This window comes from Dermacentor albipictus, chromosome 4 (genome assembly GCF_038994185.2).
Source record: "Dermacentor albipictus isolate Rhodes 1998 colony chromosome 4, USDA_Dalb.pri_finalv2, whole genome shotgun sequence".
Classification (NCBI taxonomy): domain Eukaryota; kingdom Metazoa; phylum Arthropoda; class Arachnida; order Ixodida; family Ixodidae; genus Dermacentor; species Dermacentor albipictus.
Window position 1 is genome coordinate 83,375,673 of NC_091824.1, and position 22,847 is coordinate 83,398,519.

General features: G+C 42.3%; 1 protein-coding gene and 1 long non-coding RNA gene across 10 annotated transcripts in view; one reads left to right on the forward strand and one right to left on the reverse strand.

The window, feature by feature from the left end:
• LOC135901177 (phosphatidylinositol 4-phosphate 5-kinase type-1 alpha-like) overlaps positions 1 to 22,847 on the reverse strand; it is a 93,035-nt gene that overhangs the window by 44,465 nt on the left and 25,723 nt on the right. For 8 of the 9 annotated variants that reach the window (XR_011513976.1, XM_070537214.1, XM_065430859.2 and 5 more), the window contains exons 8-12: positions 19,638 to 19,718; positions 15,713 to 15,794; positions 13,751 to 13,865; positions 13,321 to 13,453; positions 12,110 to 12,197 (exon numbers count right to left, since the gene is read on the reverse strand). Coding sequence is in view for 8 of the 9 variants with exons in the window: in XM_070537214.1 (XP_070393315.1) it covers positions 12,110 to 12,197; positions 13,321 to 13,453; positions 13,751 to 13,865; positions 15,713 to 15,794; positions 19,638 to 19,718 (499 nt within the window). In the remaining variant the exon portion in view is untranslated. The remainder of the gene's footprint in view (positions 1 to 12,109; positions 12,198 to 13,320; positions 13,454 to 13,750; positions 13,866 to 15,712; positions 15,795 to 19,637; positions 19,719 to 22,847) is intronic. The other variant, XM_070537212.1, reaches the window with a different exon arrangement.
• Positions 15,778 to 20,956, forward strand: LOC135901181 (uncharacterized). The gene is made up of 3 exons (XR_010564032.1): positions 15,778 to 15,817; positions 19,409 to 19,452; positions 20,897 to 20,956. It is a non-coding gene; the product is annotated as an uncharacterized lncRNA (long non-coding RNA).

Below are 22,847 nucleotides of genomic sequence, written 5' to 3' on the forward strand. Positions count from 1 at the left end.
AAAGAAGCTTTGCTGTACCATTTGCTTCAACTTTTCAATTATGTTATTTTCACTGGAGGGCTTCTTTGTCAGCTTACCATAGCAATGGATCAGTCAGCTTATGTGACAAAGGTACACACAGAAGCTAGACACCCAAGGTTTAAAAAAAAAAGAAAGGGTACATGTATCTGTGCAAGTAGGAATAGATGCAATAACTTTAACACTTGTTGTGGATTTTTTATGAAGAAGACACAACAGGTGCAAGTTACATGATTCTTATTAGCACCTTTGCACTTATTAGCATATACAAATTATGGAAGTGTTTACAAAACGGTGTGATATTCACAAAGACTGAACAACCAATTCAATATCCTTCTACTTGACCAGCCTTCAAATTAAATAGCTGCTATACAAAATTTCCAATATTAATTTTCTTCTTTTTGTAGTTTTCCAATGATTTAGGTGTATTTGCATGGAGGTCATCCAACAAGCCACTCTGTAACAAACAGGTGTTATTTCACTGTCGAATAGTAAATCGGAGGACTAGAAATATAAACTTATCCAGCATGACTCACCATATTCAGAAGCTGTTGGAAAATCATAAAAAAAAAGACTTAATTGTATTTGACTTATTATTGATCAGATTCCTAAGATAGCTATTCGCATACGCCTGGTTCTCAACAACAGAACAAACTAGTTTTCAAATTAAAGTTATACAGCAAGTATGCTACCATGGCAAATTATATTTATGTCAATGTTTTGTATATAACAAGACAAAACAACTGCTCGTCCAGAAGGTGATTCTCACCAGAACTTTCCAAGCGCACATGCCAGCTTGTGTAGTATAGGCAAATCTTGCCACAACATTAGCCGAGTTTCATAAATTATTTGTGTGTGTTAGCTGCACAGATACATGTATGCATTCACTTTGTATGTAGGTTCTGCGAGGTTGCAGGGATACATTTATTATGACATTCATGAAGGAGACACTTCAGTAACAAAAAAAAAAGAACAATGCATCAAAATAAGATTGCTGCACCAGTGCTCCCTCATTATGCAGGAAATGGGCAAAGTGTCATTAACGCCAGCAGAGTAGTATATGACGAATCTACTGACACCTAAACTCTGATGGGTTTAAATAATTAAATCCCAAAGATGTAAGGCACTAAATTCCAGCACATATGCAAGTTGAACCGTTATTTAGGACATCACAATTTTACTAAATACTTCCTGTTCAAATGTTACTTTAGTGTGCTTTAAGGTGAAAACTCTATGACCACTGTAACAATGGCAACTTTAACCTCAAATGAGTAAAGACTAAGTTTTATAAAATGTATCCTTTGTGTTTTTCCAAAACATGCTTATGAGTGGTGTTTTAATGTAATGGTGGCAGCATAGCTGTTTATAATATGATTACTGGAGGGAAGCTTGTAGCTCCAATCGTTCATTCACTGAAGGAGTTGTGGTTAGTACATAGACTTTTTCTATGATTCGACATGGATTCACTGAGAAAGCACATTTACACTTTATTTATTGTTATTTGCTCCTCAACTGTGTTCGGGAACAGTCAAGTAATGCTGTAAATACAATGTTACTTCCTTCCATTGAATAATTTCTAGTGAATCAATAAACCAAGAGAGTTCAGAGCATGTGTGCAGTCAAATTTAGACATAGTTTGTTAAAAACATGCATCATGCATACAGTCGAACCCACTTACAACAATATTTAAGTGCCCTGAAAATTCCATTGTTATAACCGATATTTGTTATAACCAGGTAGCACAGAAAAAAAGCGGGAAGGCTGAGCTGTTCTGAGAAAACTACAATGGCGGGGAGGCCAGTGCCCCTCTTTAACACCTTCCTCCATCAGGCTGCTGATCGTGTTGACTCGTCTAACTGTTTAGCTCTGCTCCCTGCATGCTCCGATCGCTTGTAATAAGCTACGGCTGTCGGTGTACAAGAATAGCACTACTGTAACAACTGCAAAGATGGGTCACAGTGGGCAAGCGACATGCGAGCTCCACTGAGGCATCGTTTTGGTAGCCCCAAAAGGGACCTTTTAAACAATGCGAGAAGGTTGCCACGGCAGCCTCTCAGCTCGAGAAATCCAGAAGAAATGCTGGGGTGAGAGCACCACAAGCATCTAACCACATGCTTTTTACTGGCTTGCACGAGAAAACCCTATGTCTGTCAGCCTTGCTTGCTTTTTCGACATACTTCTCCAAGGCACCCAGGTGCTACACATGGTGCAGCGGAAGGTTCTCTGTAACTGAAGTCCCGGAGGGACTCAATCGTCAGCAGAGCCTTCTGCGAGGACAACATTGAGGCAGCCTGCCCTACCACGTCATTGCTGCTGCCGACGTTGTCACTGTCACTGCCGCTATCCGATGCAAGCATGTCCACAATGATCGCCTCATCAGTTAGAAGTTCTGACATTTATAATGTGTTGTCAGCATGTAGAAATTATTTGAGTACTGAAGCAACCTCATCAACTGCAGACAAAAGTTCAGACATCACTTCGTCGGTGGGAGCTTTGCAGGCTTCGTATAAGTCACTGCTGCCTTGGACAAAGCACGCTTTCCTAAAGCAGTTCTGCACTGTAGAAGCGCTTACTTTGGGCCATGCACCAAAGAGAAAAAAGATAAACTGCACAGCCATTAATAGAATGATCTTCCAGTTTGGTTGCTCCCTGCTTGTCTGCATGCCTATGTCAATCAACAAGACTAACTTCAGGATATGGAAACGATAGATGACCTTAAAATTGGCGATCATGCTGGCGTCCATGGGCTGCAAGCCTACCGTCGTATTTGGCGGCAGGAAGAAAACTTCCACGGTTGAGAGCTTAGGCATGGAGCGGTGGGCACTACAATTACCTAGGATTAGTGCCACCTTCCTCTTAGATCACTTGATACGCTGATCGAACTCCAAGAGCCACTCAAGAAAAAGTTCTCCCGTCAATCATGCCTTGCAGCTGTGACAATAGTGTACTGGTATTCTGGCAGCACCGTGGTAGTAGGGGGGATAACTTATCGCTCCTGCCAATGTTTACGCACAAAAACACAGCAAGGAACAGCTTGATGTCTTTGCTGCCCTTAAATGCGTCTTCTTTGAATGCATGCACTTTGGACGGCAGCATCTGGAAGGACAGTCCTGTTTTGTCGCTATTACAAATATGGGTGTCAATGTAGCTGTCGAGGACGCGGGGGAGTCTTCTCTGCCCACTTATGCTTCGCCTCCACCTCATGGAAAGCTCCCTCGCTGGTGATGGCTTTTTAAACGATGCTGTGCCTCTCTTTGGATTGCTATACCCAGCCGCCATCTGGCTAGAAGTCCGGAGTGTTGGTGAGTAGGGAAAACTGCTTTGCCTTTGTGGCCAGAATTGGCCCGCTAATGGGCAAGTTCATGGTATGGTCACCGAGAAACCACTCGTAAAGGGCCTCTTCCACCTCCTCATAGGCACTTTGTCGAGCATGTTTATGCCCATTGTCTACCAGGCAGTTTTCTTCGTCAAACTTTTCCTTGCGACAGTCCGTGCTTCTTCACCAAGTCATATACTTTTTACCGTCTTTGCAGTCCTTCATGAAACTGCACTTCATTTCCAAATCTATAGCAGAGCGCTACCTTTTCACCAGCAACTTTGTGCATTGCCGATGATCAGTGAGCAAATCAGCCATTTTCTGTTTCGGCAGCGAGTCCAATGAGGTAGAGAAACCAAGTGGCCAGGAACGACTTCGATGCCACCAACTAAGACGATGGAGCGTTTAATCTGCGCAGAATGAGGGGCCAGCAAGCAATCTGGGAGCAGTGCTGCCAGCGCAGTTGGTGCAGTCAATTCATGTTCGGAGGGGTGGAAGGGTGACGGGAAAGAAGCTCGTGAGGCTGGTGACGCAGAGAAGGCTGGAAAACAGGTTCTATTGTACGAGCACCCAGTGGCTGTTAGGGTGGCGGGTGAGGGTGCAGCAGCTCAAATTTCTTTTTCTTTTCTTTTCAAGGATTTTGCATTACATTAACTTTCAGCACAGACACCCTGCAGCCAGACTTCATTGTTATAACCGATAGTGTGGCATGGGGGCATTGTAGTAAGCGGGTTATTTCACTGTAGAAAACAAATAAAAGTTGATGGTGCCGCAGCTTCTCACTGTTATAACCGATACGTATTGTTAAAACCAGTATTGTCATAAGTGGGTTTGACTGTAGTACCTTTTACAGTCTAAACAATTACTCTTGTTTCCAATGCTCTGTAGACTACTTAATGCCAGAAATCAGAGGTTAAATGAAGTTTATTAATATCCATGTACTGCCAACCATTCCCATGCTAAATGAAAGGCCATACTGGTCATGTATGTCAGCCACTTATGTCGCAGTTCCATCTAGTATTTTTGGCATAAAATTCTACCGGTACTCAACTTTCTTTTGCTCACAAAAATAAATTCCCCTGTGATGCTGAGTCAACAGCGCTTAACTTTAATGGTATTGTAAGCCTCACTGCCTGATGGGGGCAACCACACACTTTTTTATGGGCAGCTGATGTACCATTAAACGAGGGCAGCGCATTACTCTTGCCCTGGTTCCTGCATAGCTGCACTTGGGCATGCTCAAGTGGTGGCCATGATGGCAAATGCCTGGAAAGGAAGGAGCTGCTAGAAATTCTAGAACCATTTAACATTAAGAGAAACACAATGACAAGTATCAAAAACTTTTAATGGAACCTGACAGTGCCCTCTGGAAAATTCAAATCCTAAGTTCAACTAGGGTGTGCTAGGCAGTTTCTCAATCTCAGAGTTCAACATGCTGAAGCTGATTCTCTTCAGTAGAGGCCCTTGAAATTCCTTACGCAATGTTTTTTTGGGGGGAAAAGAAAAAGGAACAAACCAAACTTGTATCCACTAAGAATTTTTCATTGCATCTCTGACTCAGCATGGTTGCCCAAGTAAGTGGGTTTCAGCAGCAAATCATGGTTTTGTGAAATAATAAAAATAATGACTGCAGATAGTTATCAGGGTAACAGAACTTTAACCAATGAAAGTGTAAAACTACAGAATGTGCTTTTCAACACCTTATATGAAAAAGTAAGCAGGAAAGAAGAACAAAAATGTGGAGAAGAATTTAGATACATAGAACAGCAAAAGATGCGGTTAATCAAACAAAGGGCATACTCATTGCAGCTACGTTTTATTTTTTAATAGGTAACACATTTAATGTGCCTAGAAGAGGGAGACTGGAACTTAAATCAGAATCATAAGTGCTTGTCTTTGCTAAAAGCTTCAGCAAACAGAAGAAAAGTCGTTGGTGCCCATTAGGGCAGTTACATTGTCAAAAGCCTAAAGAAAAAAAATAAGTACACTGTTACACGGGTTAAAAAAAATGCCAATAGTTTTTAGGCATTCACCAAGTCACCACCATGGCCACCGCATGCGAGTGCATGGTGCAGTTAAGCACAGAGTGCAACAAGATTGGCATTTTCCCACACCACTCAGAAGGGGGGCAGCACAGACCATACATCCACAGTGGGCACGATGGGGAAAAGAGACATTTTGGGAGGACAAATACGTGGCGGGACAAAAAAAAAGGGGGGGGGGGAACAAAAAAAGGTGGTAGTGTGGCTGGCTAGTAGGTAACGCACAACATCTGCATCTTTGCTTCTGGCCCACTCTTGTTGCGTGCGGTCACAATTACGCTTGGTTGCATCGGAGAGAACACACTACAAGAATGGCAGTTCCAGCAGTTGATACCAGTGGTACACGTCCCTTAAGAAATAGTGAATATGTTAATGAGCAACAAGTTTGATTTCAACATGCAAGAATGTGGAGTGGATGAAGCCGGTTTGATTAAAAAATGATGACAATTCTTAATGCTTAGGACTTGTGAGAATGAGGAAGCTTGCAATGTTAGACCAAGCAGCACTCTCAGTTGTGTGTAGTAGCAAGTATGTTAGTTAAAAGAAAGCAAAGAGTTACACAGAGTAACAGCAGAGTCTAAACACAATGCAGTTAGAATGATGTACATAATCTGCCACTACCACAGCATAAACTGCTTTTATAGTGCTCTTATTTGGAGTTTAGAGCTAGCAAGTTTCTAAGTGAAAACTGTAAACAAAGTGACACTCTAATGTGCAATTTTCTTTGCAATGCTTTCTTTCAATGCTTGTTTCAGCCTACAATAACGCTACAAATGCTGTAGACCTAAATGTGAAAAGTGCGTAAAAACCACATGACCTGATCTAACTATTAATATCAACAGCCCACTCCCAACGAGTTTCCAGTATTCCAACAGGCCTCATCAGGCAGTGCAGTTATCTTTACGACATATTATCTGACAGATAAAAATGGTTTTAACATCTCAAATCTTTACTGTGTCCTATAAGTGATTACAGTTTTGCCAGTTTGGGTGAGCTTAAAGCATGCCACAGTTCTTAGGGTAAGCCAGGTCACGCATAAACCTTAACCAGAATGCAAGTTTCATAACAGTTCACAATGTTATAACTTTTCATTGCCATTGTGTGTGCCTCAGCCGTCTCGTTACCTGCAACCTATTCGTCAAGAGGACTTCACTCTTGAAGCCCACCAGAGCCCAATTTATGTGTGCAGGAGTGTAAACAAAGAAAAAAAAAATCAGTTTATCAGCAAGAAAGATGTCAGTGCCTGATTTGCGACAACCTGAAAGCCTAATATCGTTAATTTACAACTAAGTTGTTGGGTCATTGAGCATAGTGGTCAAAGGAAACATTAGACCATTGCCTTAGCTACAAAAAAAAAAAAAAGAGAGGTTTCTGTAAAGGTTGTAAAGGTTTCCCTTAGATCACATGTCCATAGGCCCTGCCACATATCTAGCCTCACAAAGCAACCTTCGCAAATTGGCTTGGACACTTGCCGACTGCCTTCTTCAAAAGACAAAAGTGACAGGGCACTAAAGCAGCGATAAGTAATAGTAGTGCAGGTTTCAGCCTAATGCTGCAGTTACTGTAAAGTTTGGGTCAATGTTTCCATATTGGAGTAAAAGTGATACAAAACAGGCAATAATAGAAGACTCCTAGTAAACTGGACACAAAAGCAACCTTACTGGAAGTAACATACATGCCCATATTGTAAGCAATGCAACTATAGTGATCTAGAAGGCTACACTAAGTATACACCATGCCCACATATTAAGGCCAGAAAGAAAAGAAAGAGACAACTGATGTACTCCAGTGCCTTCGTTAGCAGCAAAAGCCGTCTCTGCCCTGAGCTGCAGATCAGGTTATAGCAACAAAGTACTAGTTATAGTGAGAAGCAATAGACTAATAATAATTAACTACAATAAGAAGTCATTGCAAAAGTCAACAGGGCAATAGCCATCATAGCTAATGATGGCAGCAAAGGTCTGTTTTAGTGGCCCTTAATTTTTTTTTTCTATTTTTTTGTTATGCCTGTTTCTTGCCTAGGTTCATGTTATTGATTTACTACTGCTTTTTTTCTTTTTTATTCTCTTCACCGGTGCTTTTTCTGGTTGCAAGTGCTGCTGTTCTTGTTTTTCCTGATGCTTTGTTTCTTCCTGTTGCTCTTTTTTGGGTGAATTATGCCTTTCTTCTGATTCACTTTTCCAGTGCCTGTGTATTTTTTCTATGTTACTCTGTCACTCCTGCAATAGCTTCTGTAGCTGCAGTTTGCAAACATACTGCAAACATTTTATGGAAACATACAACGCATGTAAGCATATATGCAAAATTATACCGAGTGACTTTTTGGTTATAGCAAATGCATGGCTTGAGATTAATTGCCACGGACAAACTCGAACCATCTTTGGAAAGTGGCAATATATGCTTGTTGCAAAGGGCATCCCATTGCAGTTGAATAAGTAAACGTCAAGTTTTGCTAAATGCAAAGCAAATACTTAGGTTTTCCACTGAAGCCTTTTCTTTTGGCAAAAGACTGCACCGATGCAGATGGCAAAAAAATTATGCAAACCCAAATCCCTGAGGCGCAGAAAGAATGGAGGAGTAAAGAGGTGTAATAAGTTGTCAGATAAATTGGGCTTGTACACGTCACTGTGGGTAACTAACTGCCCAGTTCCAAAACAGCCAATCTAGCCATTACGATAGTACTACTGTGAAAGATGAACTGAATGTCAGCCCTCTTGCCGAAATGTTAGCCAACTGTTGTCAAATGCTCTACATCAAATGAGATGACATTATGACATGCCTGATCTCCAACACTTGTTGACAAGTAGTATTTTCAGAAATGATGCACCGCTGACATTTCTGACAGCACTGTGGCAGTTCTGCAGTTCATAACAACAACTGATCAAGAAGGCATCAAAAGGGCACTGAAAATGGTAGCGGCCTCCGGGAAGTCAATTTCATGCCTATATAGCAAAACAAGCTGTGGGTTTAGGAAGCCTTATGTAAAGATGGCACTAGTACTTATGAGAGCCAGTACACAAACTATTAACAGTTTGTTTAACCCCATTTCACTGTAAGCATCCTGAACAGTGGCACAACCATCTTTTATTTCAAAACAATCGTATATTTGTCTGTACTGGCATAAAATGGCCCAACAGCCTTCTTAGTGGATATTGGATGCTCCATCAATTTAGAACTACATTACTTTTTTTTTAACGTCATCTTTGTGGACCTCTGAGACCTCCTGATAGTTATACAGTAAAACCTCGTTAGACCGTAGTTGGCCAGAGCTCAGAAAAAGTACGTACTAAACTGCAGTAGTGCTTAACCGAAATTGTGTGAGATCACCCACTTATCTGTCAAAAACAGAACTACGAGAGAGTGCGATGAAAGGGTAGAAAACATGCAGCATTTATTCAATTCACGCAACAAAAGTCTGTTATTTTCGTTTGATGCCATGGCGGGCTAGCAGTGACGATGGCAGCCTCAAACTCACTTCGGTTAATTCCAATGGTAGATCCACATCAAGTTTTTCTGCTCTGTATGGAGCAATCCTATTCCAATGGCAGAATGAGAGTGTGAGTTGTGTGTTTCAATGGCAGATTGGGACCAGCCACCATTTCCGGATTGCTCTGTGGAGCAAAAATATTAGCTCTGCTGAAATTGGCAGATTTGACCGGAAGTCTACTTGACGTTTTTCTCCACCCGCCTCTGCTTTCCTGTCATGGTCACCTGTTTCCAGACGCGGGCAGCTATGGACAACATGGAAAACATGGACGCTATGTCACGCCGTGCGTTTTTGTTCCTGCTCCTGGATAATGACAGCTTCGACTCAGACACTATCAGTTCCCAAGTCCAGTGATGATTCTTCCTACACAGAAGAAAAACGCACGGAATGCAGGATGATCCAGATGATGGGAGTGATGGTGATGAGGCCTACCCCATTCACCTCTAGTCTAGCTCCCTCCCACTTGATTTCCCTGTAATAAGTGACCCTGCAGGAGCGCACACATTCCATTCAGAGATTTGACGAGAGCTATCTCAGTTGGAACGACGCACACCTTTCGTGATCTGGCTGAGTGCTCGCAATCTGCCATTGGAATTCAAGATTAAACTACGAGCCAGCTTGTCCTGCAGCGCCCCCTTTTCTCGGCAAACACCCACGTGAGGCTGACGTAACACACAGCATCTGCCACTGTCGGGCCTGAATCGCCCGTGCTTTCACTTTCCGTGTCGTCTTCATTCCTGTCGTTAGGCGACACTTCGGCAGAGGCAACGATGGTGAAAAGTCGAACCTCGAAAAGTTGAACCTCGTAGCCAATGTATTTTCGCGGTCGCAGCAGCACTACCAAGGAACTTCTTCACATTCCAAATGCCACACACTGTAGTGAATGGTGGATCCCTCTTGCATACCAGCGCCAACTTGTTCATGCCACGATAGGTAGCACAAACAATATCCAATTTTTCCTCTATTCTGAGCACCAGGTTTTTGTCATAGCTTGCACGACGCCACAACATGGCCCACAATGCTCTCCGACTGGCACGGTGCCGAAATGATGTTCATGTGGCTTCACCTTTCCAAGCGCCCTCTGCGTGTGCGCTTGGAGGCCGTTCCGATCTCCGAGGCTCGTTGTTCTGCCGAGCCGACATACTGCCATGATTTCGCGACACAAAGTGGAAATACTACGTGTTAACCGATACGTACACAATAAGCTGGTGATTTGACATGGCTATTTTTAACACAAAACTACTGTTTAAGCGGGTACAGTTTAACGAGGTTTTACTGTAATTGCATTATCAGATGAGCTTTGAATGGTTTCACTGAACATCCTTCTCAAGCATTTCAAGCAGGTGTGCTGACAGCAGCAGAGGAGAATCTTAACTTAGTTTGAAAATGTTTTCAAAAAAACAGTAGACATAACTTAATAGTTATGAACTGCATACATTTATAAGCTACTTTGTCCTCAAACTTTGTGACCGTTATGGTAAAACAAGTGCCAGTGCTTGTTGTCCTCAAAGAGTGCACCATACCACTAATAGCGCCCGTAATGTACGAGCCAAGTTCTGAAAGAACACTCAACTTTAACGGACATCTCACACAAGGACTGTTGTGCGGCTGTGTACAGAACACCTGCCCCTGAATGTTAGCTCCTTGAACTAAATCCTTGGGATGTGATATCCACACGAAAGAAGGCACTGGAGGACCTTTAAGCATATGCAATGTTGCCTCTTCCAATGCCTTTACTCCAAACAGCAAGCGATGCTGTGAACCTGCTTTGACGCATAAACTGCCTTTCAGTTCACCTCACCTAACTAGAAACAGGAGCAGGTTCCATAAGGAAAACAACAGGGGCAAGGGTCAGCAAGTGCAGAGAAGAGGACAAAGAGTGCAATGCGTGATGCGTCTGCAAGGAGCAAAATGCGTGAGAGAGTGGCAAAGTGCAGATAACGGCACGCCAATCAGATTCCCTTCCGGACCCTACTCCGAGAAGCTAGAATGTTGCCGAGATTCCATTCTGCAGTGCAAAGCTTCACACTAATTACATCGTGAAATATGCCAGATGGGAGGCAGTTGACAGCACAAAGACCCACCTATAACACATGGCAGAGTTGTCAGCATTTATAATACCACTTGCTGCGCAACCCTAACAAAGCGTGTAGAATATCAAGACAAGCTTGTTGGCCATTCAAGGCTGTTTTCTTTATGGTGCAGACGGCACGCAAGCAAGGAAAGTTTGCTGTATTTTTACTTTCTTGTCAAGCAGCCTGTGTTGTTCAAAATGAGTTATGATGAATGAAAAGTATGAAAACAGATGGCTCAAGAAAGGAGGCATTAGCATTTTCTCTGTCACAGCGTGGGCTAAAAAATGACATGTTGTAACATGCAGCATCTGCAAATGATGCAGCAAAACACCTATTAAAAATTGAAACAACCACGCACTAAGTTCAGCAGCAGTAGACTGTTCATGCAGCTGATTTTTTTTTTCTTTAAGTAGCAATGCCTTTTGACCCTTACGTTAGCCCGTGCAAGTACTATATGACTGTAATTTTCCTTGTTGAAAGCTGGAAGCACAGTAAACTTGGGTAAGTCAAATTGTCAGGTAAACAGACATACTTTCAATTATTCGAAGTAAAATAAAGTATGACTTAAAAACATATACGATCAGAACAGCAACCTGTAGACATACACATTAGTACTACTTAGTTGCATTTCAGGCAACCAGGATGATGATGATGTGTTGCAGTGACACTCACTGGCGTAACAAGTAATTTGAATATGAAAAACAGGCCTGTCTTAACTATTCCTGCTTTGTGTACACAGGGCTGAGTTCCTCTGCTCTGTGAGGTAAAAAAAAAAGCATGTTTAATTACACACATTTACCCAACTTGTTTACATTCAGGCTACCTCGAAAATGTGTTAAAAACAGGTAAGTCGGCTAAAAAAAAAAATACAAAAAACTTTGTTTGAAGGACAAGAACTCAGACGTATCTAATTTTGAATTACGGTGAGTCCAGCTACCTAAAGGGATACTTTGATTGAACATGCAAGGCAAACCATGACAGGAACTGCTTCTGCCACCTTTACAAAGCTCTGCACTGCAGAAAGGAATGATCAGCTGTGCGCAATGCTAGTCGTAGCAGGATAGGCAGTGACAGTGCAACAGAGAAGACCTTCAGTAGTGAAGGAGAGATGAGAGTGCGGAGGAGAGATTGACGATGACTGCATGACCTCTGGGGTGATGCCGCTACTCACGAGAGGGAATCTTCTTGAAGACCCTTTTGGCCATGAAGTCCTGAAACCGTTGCGCATAGAAGCTGGGCCTGTGCACTGAAACAGAGTCCTGCGCAGGCAAAGAAAGAATGACGAAGCAAATTGGCAGGTGTGGCATTTGAAGGCACAGCTGGTTCATGGGGCAACAATGCCACTCTGAAGGTTTTCTGTTTATGAGTACATTTTAATTAAATTTACAACAGGTATGGATTTTAACATGCTTTTTTCCCCAGTTTGATTAGGGTTTTATTTGGGAACAGAAACGTGTAGTAGCTCCAGGACTAAAAGCAAACCAAAATGCCTGACAAGGTCCTGCACCTCTGCGATAATCAGCATGGAGTAATAACACAGAAGAGAACAGATTACATTATATTTACAGACATGACAACCAATAACATCCTCATAGATAACACCCACAAAGCAATACTCCAAACAATATGTTCACATGAATGCTTATATGCATGCTGGTAAGAAGCTCGAATCTCTTTTTAAAACACGTACACTTAATTTTGCACAAAGAGATAAAGCATACACAAGCGTTCCAGTGCCACAGCATGTTCTAGTTCAAGGAGCCATAAACTGCTGATAGGAGCAACATACCCCATTTTTTAAACTTCAGGATGTTGGTTTTGATTAAACTTGACAATGCCTAAGGGTATGACTTTACTGGACTAAAATAGTACACAGACAGCGAAATCACAATAATTTGAAAGCTCTTGAATTGACAGATACTAATGTGGAACTGCTTGATTGGCCCCAGCAAAGTCGCATTATTGGAATGGGAAAAAACTCGCACGAATTCTAAACTCCAAAGCTACACAACAGATACATAGACTGAAGTTTCTCACTTCCATGAACTGTCTTCCGGAAAAGCCAGAGCAGAAGGCCAAGGTTCAATGCATTGCTAGCAGCCGCAACATTGATTACTGTAAAAGAGTGTTTTAGCTTTGCATGCTACTACAGTAAACAAGTTGCTAAATCAAATGTAGTAGCACACCGGCATCGTATGCCGCACTTCAGTGGAAAAGTAAATTATAATGAGGCACTGAAGAATTGGGCTTTCGATAGAGTTCCACATGGCAATGCATGATGAATGCTAGATGCTGTAGTGCCATCTGGTGGCTAGAAATAAAGACATAGTGGGGCTTTAATTATTGCCAGTTCTGCCACCTTTGCAAGGCAATGGTTCTCACCCCGTCATGAAACATGGACTTCCAGGTGTGCTCAAGCTTTTTCTTGAGCCGGTAGCTTTGCAAAATGTCGATGACTCCAATGAACAAGAGAAGTCGCTCTCCTTTGGAGTTCCTCGCTGGGATGCCACCGGTTCTGTAAGCAGGTAAGAAGAAGGTGAGCAAGTAACCAGACAACATGTAAAGCAAACATACATGTTAGGGTAGCCCTGACGAGTTATAACAGTCACAGGCTAAAATTTCAGTGAAACTAGCTTTGAATGAAATAGCCTTGCAGCAAGAATAACTGAATAACAAAAACAGCAACTATGGGAAAAGCTTACTCTTGGGAAAAAAAGGCAATCAACAAGTTATTAAGCCCTTGGTGATGCAGGGCTCCCATGTTGGTGAAGTGCCTTGCACAGAGCACAAATTAAATGCAAAGTGAACTTACGGAACATCCTCGTCATGATCAATGGGCTCTACATCAGCTTGGATTGATTCCATGGCGGTGGAGAAGTTCGCCAGCCGTTGCCGGTTTACGGACTTACTCCGCGTCAGCCCAGATCCTGCAATCACAGTTATGTGGAGAAATTTTGTCAACGATATGTTGTTTGTACAGTATATGCTAGAACTTGCTTCTCAGGACACTTATGACTTTCTCTGCTGCCAGCCAACTTACTCGCCCTCTTTCCACATGGGTGCACTCACACACACATTGAGCAAGAGAACCAAACCTGTGAAGCCCTAACATGAAAGACACACTAAATGCAAACATTCAGTTAAGCTACACAACTGGAATACCATGTAGGTCAGCCTCACCACAAGCCAAAGCTTGGTGTGCCAAAGAAAAGGAGAAAACGAAAGACACTTTCCTCGTGAAATGTGTTTTTTAGAGAGCCTGCTTTGAGCTAGATAATATTGTATGAATTAAGAAATGTTACGTCATGTTATAAGCTATGCTTTGTATCAATTTGAGAGCTTTCAGTGAATTTGTCTGCGCAAAACGACCCTACTGTACTAATATACTGAGAAATCCTCAACTGCACCATGACATCACGGACTCTGGATTGCACCACAAAATTTGAAAGAGTTCTGCCTTAATTTTTTCTGCTAATACAGTCGATCCTGAATATATCGAACTCAAAGGGGATCGCAGAATAGTTTGATATGTCGAGCATTCGAAATAAAAATATGTCTACCCGAAGCTTATCTGAGATCACCACATGTCTTGGACAGTTTCCCAAGACCGTGAAAAGGCTTCCTCAAGGCCGCTTTGAATGCACAAAAACTGACCTATTTTTTTTTCACTAATGTTGCAAATCACTCTGCACTGCGGAATGGTCTTCACAATGCTAACCCTAATACCTTGTGTCACCTGGACTCCACTGAAAGTTTGGGCCGAATTCATTTTCGCAGCTCACAGAATCCTAAAATGGCGTTTCTGGATAGCCTTTGTCTACAAGAAGACAAACCCAGTAGCGAGCACTTCAGTTTGGCATCCCATGCTCAGAGCTACTGAGACTGAAGGTCGGACGTCATCTACGCTTCCTCTTGGAATGCATATTAGACCAGGCAGCCTTTTGCATTCTTGAAGCATAATGGCGATCTGGTCTTAACGATAACAAACAACTGCAGTTATAATGAGCCATCCATATGCACAGTAAGCAAGACTCACTAGTGCCCTGCTAATTTTTCCTCCATGGCAGGTACTGCCCATAGGATTATCTCTTGTTTGACAGCACCTGCAAAACAGTGCAGTTTCAAGTTCACCAGGAATAAATGTGTTCGATGATGCGAGAAGTGATTATCTGCTAGGAGAAGCACACTTGCAGGGGCATGGTGCAGCGCAGCGTTCAATATATCGCCTGTGGCAGTGAATCGGAGTTCGATGTACTGTAGTACATTGTTACACTCTTGCATGGGAATTTTAAAGGGATTTTACAACTGTTCGATATAGACAATAATTCAACATATCCGAGTTTGACGTATTCGAGATCGACTGTCTTTACATTTTTTTCCCTGAAGAACGGAAATAAATTTTGTACTAAATATTCCAACTGCCTTTAGTACTGGTCTTTTTTGTGTGATTTTCTTGATGCAGAGTAATAAAGTACAAATCATGCATTTCGCCATAATTCCACGTGGACTATTTCTCTAATTCCACTTTCAAGTGCAACAGTGTTGATGAAGTAGTAGAAGGAGCTATATAGTTACCAATGCAAATGTGATGCCAAGCTAGCCTACAAAAAGCTATGAACTTTCAGTGTGCATAATTTAGTTTAAACATGAAATTCAGTCACACACAGCAAGTAAGTTTACCCAAGAGGTGGGTAAATCATGATACTTTGAACTAAGTCTATGTCCTTTTTCATCTGCCTTAAGAAAATCTGGAAGCACCTGGAAATGGCCTCACCTGTTGGTTTAAAGCTGGAGTCTTCTTCTGAGCCAGCTGAATTGAGTTTCACTTCATCCTTTGCACCCTGAGACTGCTGCTCCTACATGCAAGACGCTCATCAAGGTAATGCACAATCATTTTGAACCTACAACTACAGTTGAACACATATGTATGAAGTGCAAAGCCCCTTAATATGGCACAAAGTGCAGCATTGCACCCTATTATTGTCATTTGTGAAGAGTGATTCCGTGAGGTTTGCTCACAGACTGCTAAATACTAAAACCTGTCACAATTTGCAACTAAAAATGCACAACCCCTTCGAACCCACGCCTATCATGGAATGTGAACGGATGAAGCATTGAAACCAATGGACATTGCACAAAGAGCAGCATTGCACACTAATATATTACTTTGCAAAAGAGCGAGTCTGTCAGGTCTCCATAGAAAATGCAAACTACTAGATACAACCTGTCACAATATACATTAACATTTTGCATTTTAGTGCTTGCTTACAAGATTTTGCACTATGACCACACTACCATACAAGCATGTTCACCTGATTTACGTCAACTGCGATCCTCCCCATACTAATAAACATCAGGACTAACTATAATTTTCATTTTCGTGCGTTGCTGCAAAATGTAAAAATATTTTGCCACATAACATCACGTCATTATCATTCCATTTCTGCTAAGAGCAAATTATACATCACATATTTTTTTAAAAATAATGCCTGCAATCAATAGAAAATTGCTTGCACCATGTTGGATACTTCGCTTTAGTTTAGTTGATCTAAATATTGTTGTGCAGTTTCTCAAAAGTCTTGTGTGTTAACACAGACCCCTGTAGCAACCCATGAAATAGTTCAGGGGTCATATGTGTATAAAACTATACCATAATGTATCGATACCAAAATAAAGAGAACTTGTTTGTTTTAAGCGAATAAAAAAAAGCTGCATCTTGTTGTGACCAGGGAGCCTTACGTATATTACGGACCCTTTAGCAGCACAAAGAAAGCCAGTACAGCAGACTTTCATTAATTCGACTATGGATAATTCAATGTTCCGGTTAATTTGATCTAGATCGAAAATCCTGGCCGGTGCCCGTGCATTTGTATGGGCCTAAACTTTCGTTATTTCAACTCTAAAGTTGGTCTTCACCAGATAATTCGAGCTTTACCAGTTGGCATGCATGTATGTCACTCTTATGGTGACCCCAATAGCGACCCCTTTAGTGGGAGCATCTGTCCCGGCAGAGCTTAAGGGACAGTGAATGCGTTGAAGAAACGGCAAATCTCCCGTCAGAAATGACTATTTTCGGCCTGCCCTAGGAAGATCTTCAAGCAATAATGGTAGCTCACAATGTTCGATTACAGCATTTATCAGATTCTAAGGTGCAGCTCTTTTTTTCTTCCCACAAAACTGAGCGAAAAAGCATGTTCGCTGTGTTTGTATGGTTTGCCACACAAAATGGTTCTATGATGGCGAAGCCAACTTCAGAGAAATAGCCCCCACTGTGCAACACATATTAGACCCTTGCCCACTTTTCTTGCTAAAAGATCAGCTCCGCGTTAATTTTTACTTTGTTTAGGATGTTTAATTTTATCTCTATGTTAGTTTTCTGCTTTGGACACACAGAAAGTCGGCACACGTTTGATTCGGGAGCTTGTTGGAATGTGGTGAAATACTGCAAAATTACTCAAGAGTACGTTTTGATGTTTTTCTGCATCTTGCTTAATTCGACCCACTGGATAATTCGATCAGTTTTGCTGGCCCCGTCAGGGTTGAATTAACGGAAGTGAACTGTAGTACAAGTGATAATGGCAGTTATAAGGAACATGCCGCACGGCCCTACAGTGTAATGGCCTCACAGAGCGCTATAGGCCCCTGATTACAACATGCCTCTGTACCTTCATTAGAAAAACAAAGCCGGAAGTTAATACAAAGAATGAAGTGTTAGCATTTAAGGGCTAATTTTTCATGTTTGACATGATCTGCCTTAATAACGTTGTTAGAACACAAAAATACATCTACAAATATTGTGGGAAATTGAATTCAATAAGAGTGATCATGATCGAATGTGTACCACCATCTACATTGTGGGAAGGGCTTGTCATAAGCCAAAAAGTGATAATCACTCCTAATAATAACACATAAACCACATACACCCGACGACATACAGAGCATGTGCTATGAAGACAATGCTATTTCCTTATGTATGTAATGAAATTACATTTGCTTGCAGGCATTACAAAACTCTCTATTGATCATTGAAGAGCAAGAGGCTATGTGACAATAGCAATCACATGCGCACACGTTTGTGACATTCAAACATGCTGGAGGACCTACTGGATGATCTTACTGGACAAAGCATACAATGGATTTGAAAAGACATTTTAGTTTGTAAGTCGGCTGAAAAGAAACAGCAGGTGTGCATTATGGCCAAACCCAAGGCTCCTTGCTGTCACTTCCAGTCACTCTAACATTGCATTTAAATTCGGACAGATTCGTGTGAATTTCGTTGTTGCGAAATGAGACAGCACAGTCAGGGAATGCACTGCACAATAAAACATTGTTGCCTAAGCTGCATAGGACTACTTTAGTGAACCTGCTTGAGAGGCTATAGAACCGTGCTGCTGACACTCAAAGTGTGCCCCGTGAGCTGCCGATACCTTTGAGGGATACAATAACTTCTGCGAGATTTGGTGTAGCCGAGCACAGGATGCATCAGCACCAATGAACAACAGCCTTCAGGATGAAGATTGGCCCTATTGGGCCGTATTTTCATTTGATTGCTTTCATCCATACAATCACTACAGTGGAGATTTCGTGTAACTTTGCACCGAATGCATTGGCGAGTACGAGTGACAGCGTTGATGTGATCACTTTAGTGAGATTTCGCATAACTCACCAGATGCGTCAGCGTCTGCGGGCAAATGTGTAGAGACGATCACCTTTGCAAGATTTCAAATGTGCCAGCCTCTACGAGCAACAGCATTCTTCCAGTACCTGTTGTCACTTGCAGATGCAGACGTGTCCTGTGCCAAGTTACGTGAAATGTGGCGAAAGTGGTTGTATCCGTGAAAGCGAACGACCGAGAATACTACCCAGTCACACAAACCTATGTTTGGTGATGCCTGCTGGGTGGATCTCAACTATGAATGGAGGCATGGCAGCCCACATCAGTGGGACACAGATTTCTTGGTTTTTGATAAACTGCTAAACACTGTTTGTTCCCACAGATTATGCAGTGCACATTGTATGCAAAAGAATGTCATCATATGTCAGTAGAGGTTGACAGCGATGCAACTGTGTCATTTCGAACAGGTGATCAGAAAACATGACGGCGGCCATGATGTACTTGCAGCACTAGTCATCGCTTCCTGCGCTGCGCTGTTTGTGTAAACAATAATGGTGGCAGCCTTCTATGCATGCTGTGATGGTATTTTATGCAATTTAAGTGGAAAGTAAATGCACTTGAACACTTTTTGTACTCTGTTAGCATCACAAGGATTCTGTCAAATTTCATTGATGCGGGCGGGATTGCAGTTTAGTGACGTTTTGTTGTCAAATGATATGAACTGCATTGAATTCTATGGGTGTTTACCAGTGATAGGAAAATATTTTGTTGTGGCAAGAGTTTCGTTGTCCTGGGTTTTTGTTATCACTGAGTTCAACTGTACATATTTTCTTTACTCATTTGGCTCACTTTCAGGTTATGAATTCTGGAAGAAGAAAAAATTTCACAAGCTCCCAGGGGTAAGTATCCTAATTTTGCAACGGCCAAAAGGCGCACGGGCTGGAACAGTGGTCGAGAAATAAGGAATAAGGTTGCTATTTACGTAAGTCGCTCCATTTGTTTGCACAATCCATCCAATGCTGCACAAGTAAAACATCACCTCCACATTTGGGAACTCAGTTCTAGGAACACGGAAAGAACTCACTGTTCGTTCCCTTGCCGCCTGGTCGATGTTGTGAATGCCTACGAGGAGGCTGTAGTCCATTATTTTGAAGCTCTCCAAAACCTGCGCAATTGATCAAGAACAAGTAACATGCTTGACATAATCTTGAGTTTAAGGGTGCCACGAGACTAACTCATTATTTCACATGATACTATGCATATTTTAACCAGCCAGTTCACTTCCTTTGTCATGGAAAACATCAGTCACAGAGGTTAATAAGTGAAACCCCATAAAGGTAAGAAACATTATTCAGCTACTTATCTAGTGGGAAATTAACTGTTAGTGACCATAGCACCGCAACTATAAGATCGATAAAGGACGAGTGAGATCAATGTTAAAAGAAAGGATGAACCAACGTATATTTGAAGATTAAATTTTCGGCCGATGTATAATTGATAAACAAAAAAAAATTGATCAGAAGCACCAGAGTATGTATTAAAGGAAGGCAGGGGGAAAAAAAAAAAAGAAGGCTGCATGCAAAGTGGGCACCCGAACGCCTTTGAGTACTGCTTACCTGCTCGTAATACAGACTGGCTACTTCTGTGACAGGCTTTGTCACAGGCTTAATGGATTAACATAGCATCAATTCTGCTGAAAGAATGCAGCCTTCAATATGTGCAAGCACCAAAACTATTGAGAGCTTGCAAAACACAGCTACCAATTGAGGGGATGCTCAATTTTCATGAGTCCTCCCCATACTTGCCACTTTGCCTGCTTGATAACAGCACGACAGCACGAAACTGGATGGTCACAATTATGGCAACTGCGATTGTAGGCAGCTTGCATTCTGATATTGGTGCCACCACATAATCCGGGTAGTGCGAGTGTGTGTGGACCTACACTGCATATGGCTTGTGTCCAAGCAGACCTTGGGGCATGGTTGGATATGTACTCTTATTAACAGTTATGAATACAAAAGTCAATTTTATAGCATAGTCTGTACGAGGAACTCCTGGTTTTTGTTTGCAAGGTGCCATTTTATTTACAAGGGTAACACATGCTATTTATGGGAGCACCAACTTGCGTTGCTGTTATGCTTTGCCAGCTCTGTGCAACGTACGAATGGCCACAGGGGTGGCCAAGAGTAACCAGCAGTAACTAGAGCCACTTCACTACCATTCCAGTCAAACTGTCTACAACAAACACGGCTGGAAGTTGAACATTTTTTTTTTCAACAAAAGTAGTGAAAGCTGATATCTTGGTGTAACACCTTCAAGAATGCTGCTTTTTTCTTCTCCAAGGAAACAAGAGATTTGGAATGGGCCAATGAAAGCTTCTCTCAAGAATATACAGAAAACTGACCTGTTCACTCAAGAGACAGAACAGTTCTTCTGAATCAAAGCAAAAAGACTATGTCTTTACACTGTGTGTTACTACATGTGCTGACTCAACACAGGGTCAGTAGATTATGACAATGCCAAGTCTTTTGCCTCTAATACTCATTTAAAACATTAGCACAATATTAGTTGTGACCTTTCTCCAGAAGCTTCATATAAAGTCCTCTGGTATAAACAACCACAACGGTTGTTTGACAACACTGCTGACTACCTGGGAATGAACTAGTCCATTGAACTTCACAATGTCACTTTCATATCGGGACTTTTGGTTTCGCTTGTTCATCTCGCAAGGGCCAGCCAGCCTCAATATGGTGATTTCTATGGCGGAAGAGCTCGAAAGCTAGGTTAGAGAGTTCAACTCTTATGCAATAGTGTACATGGCCCACCGCACTTGCTGGATTTGACACTGAACTGTTCACACTACATTTTCCTGCAGTGACAATGGCATACCTGCCAAACCTGTCAACATTAAAATTTGTAAAAATCTTGCGAACTTGACAAAAGGAGTAAGGGAGGAATACACTTGAACCTCACTATAATGAAATGGGACGTAACGGAATAATGGATATAACGAAGTAACTGAAATTCCCCTTCAAATCCCCATAGAGATCCATGTATTTAAAACCTTCTTTTAACGAAGTGAAATTGTCCTGCCAATGGATATAATGAACTAGATTCGTCTCCGAAATAAAAAAAAATACCCAACCATTGTGCGTTGAACACATCGCTTAATACGGTGTTCGACGCTCATTCACTGCGGCTGTTGAAAACTCCTGTGTCCCCGCATCAAATACGTTGTCGAGCAACACTGGTCTCTCTCACCGGCACGTGTAGCTACGCACAAGCAACAGCTCACTATCGCGCTTCTCCACTGACCTCTCTCTTGCGCGTGCCTGGCTATGCGAGCCGCACCATGCCGCATGGCTGTGCAAAAGATAGGTACACTCGCTTCTACTGCGCAGCGTAGCTGGGCGTCACCTCCAAGATCTCCCTGGTGTGATCTCAGAGGGCACACAGAATCCTGCGCGCCATGCTGTGTGGCTAAGTGCAGCAGTGCAAAGGATTAGTGCATTTACTTCCCTCTATCTCTAGTGTGCACCGCACAGGCAAATGCAGCTGGACATTGCCTCCAAGATCACCCCGGCACAATTTAGGGGTCACGCCAAAGCCGCGCATTCACTTCTCTCTGCAGTGCACAATGCGGGCTGGCAGCTGGGTGGAGACTCCTAGATCGCATTGCCACCAGTGCAGTCTCAGAGGTTATGAGCCAGCCAAGCCAAGTTTGCTTGCCTCCTTGATCACACAGTGGAGCGCTCTGTTGTGTGCCAACCGCTGCTCGACCGCGACGAACCAAGTGGAGAGCGGACACGAAAGACTATCACAATGGTACAGAAGGCACCTGTCTAAAGGCTGTCACATCAGGTGCCAAGAAGTCGCGTGTTGCGCACGGAGATTCTTTTGTTGGTTTATTCAAATTTATCGCATGCGTGGCTTTGTCGCAGTTCCGCGGGCTCCAATGACATCTTCCTATTTCCATGTTTACAAGTGCACACACCATTGGGCATAAATTGCAGTAATGACAATAATGGATATATGTACTGAAGCAATGGATATAACATAATTTCGGCTCCCCTTTCAACTTCGTTATAACGAGGTTCGAGTGTATTACGCATTCTTGCCCTGAGCATGCACGTTTTGTGCAATATATACATACTTTATTAATGATTGTTTACCTTTAAACAAATCACGCAAGCAGCAGCAGCAAGCTTACAACAGTGTACTGACAAGCAACACGTTTCAAGATCACAATGACAACTTTGCTGCTGCTGATTTTGCCTGCATATGTGAACATATA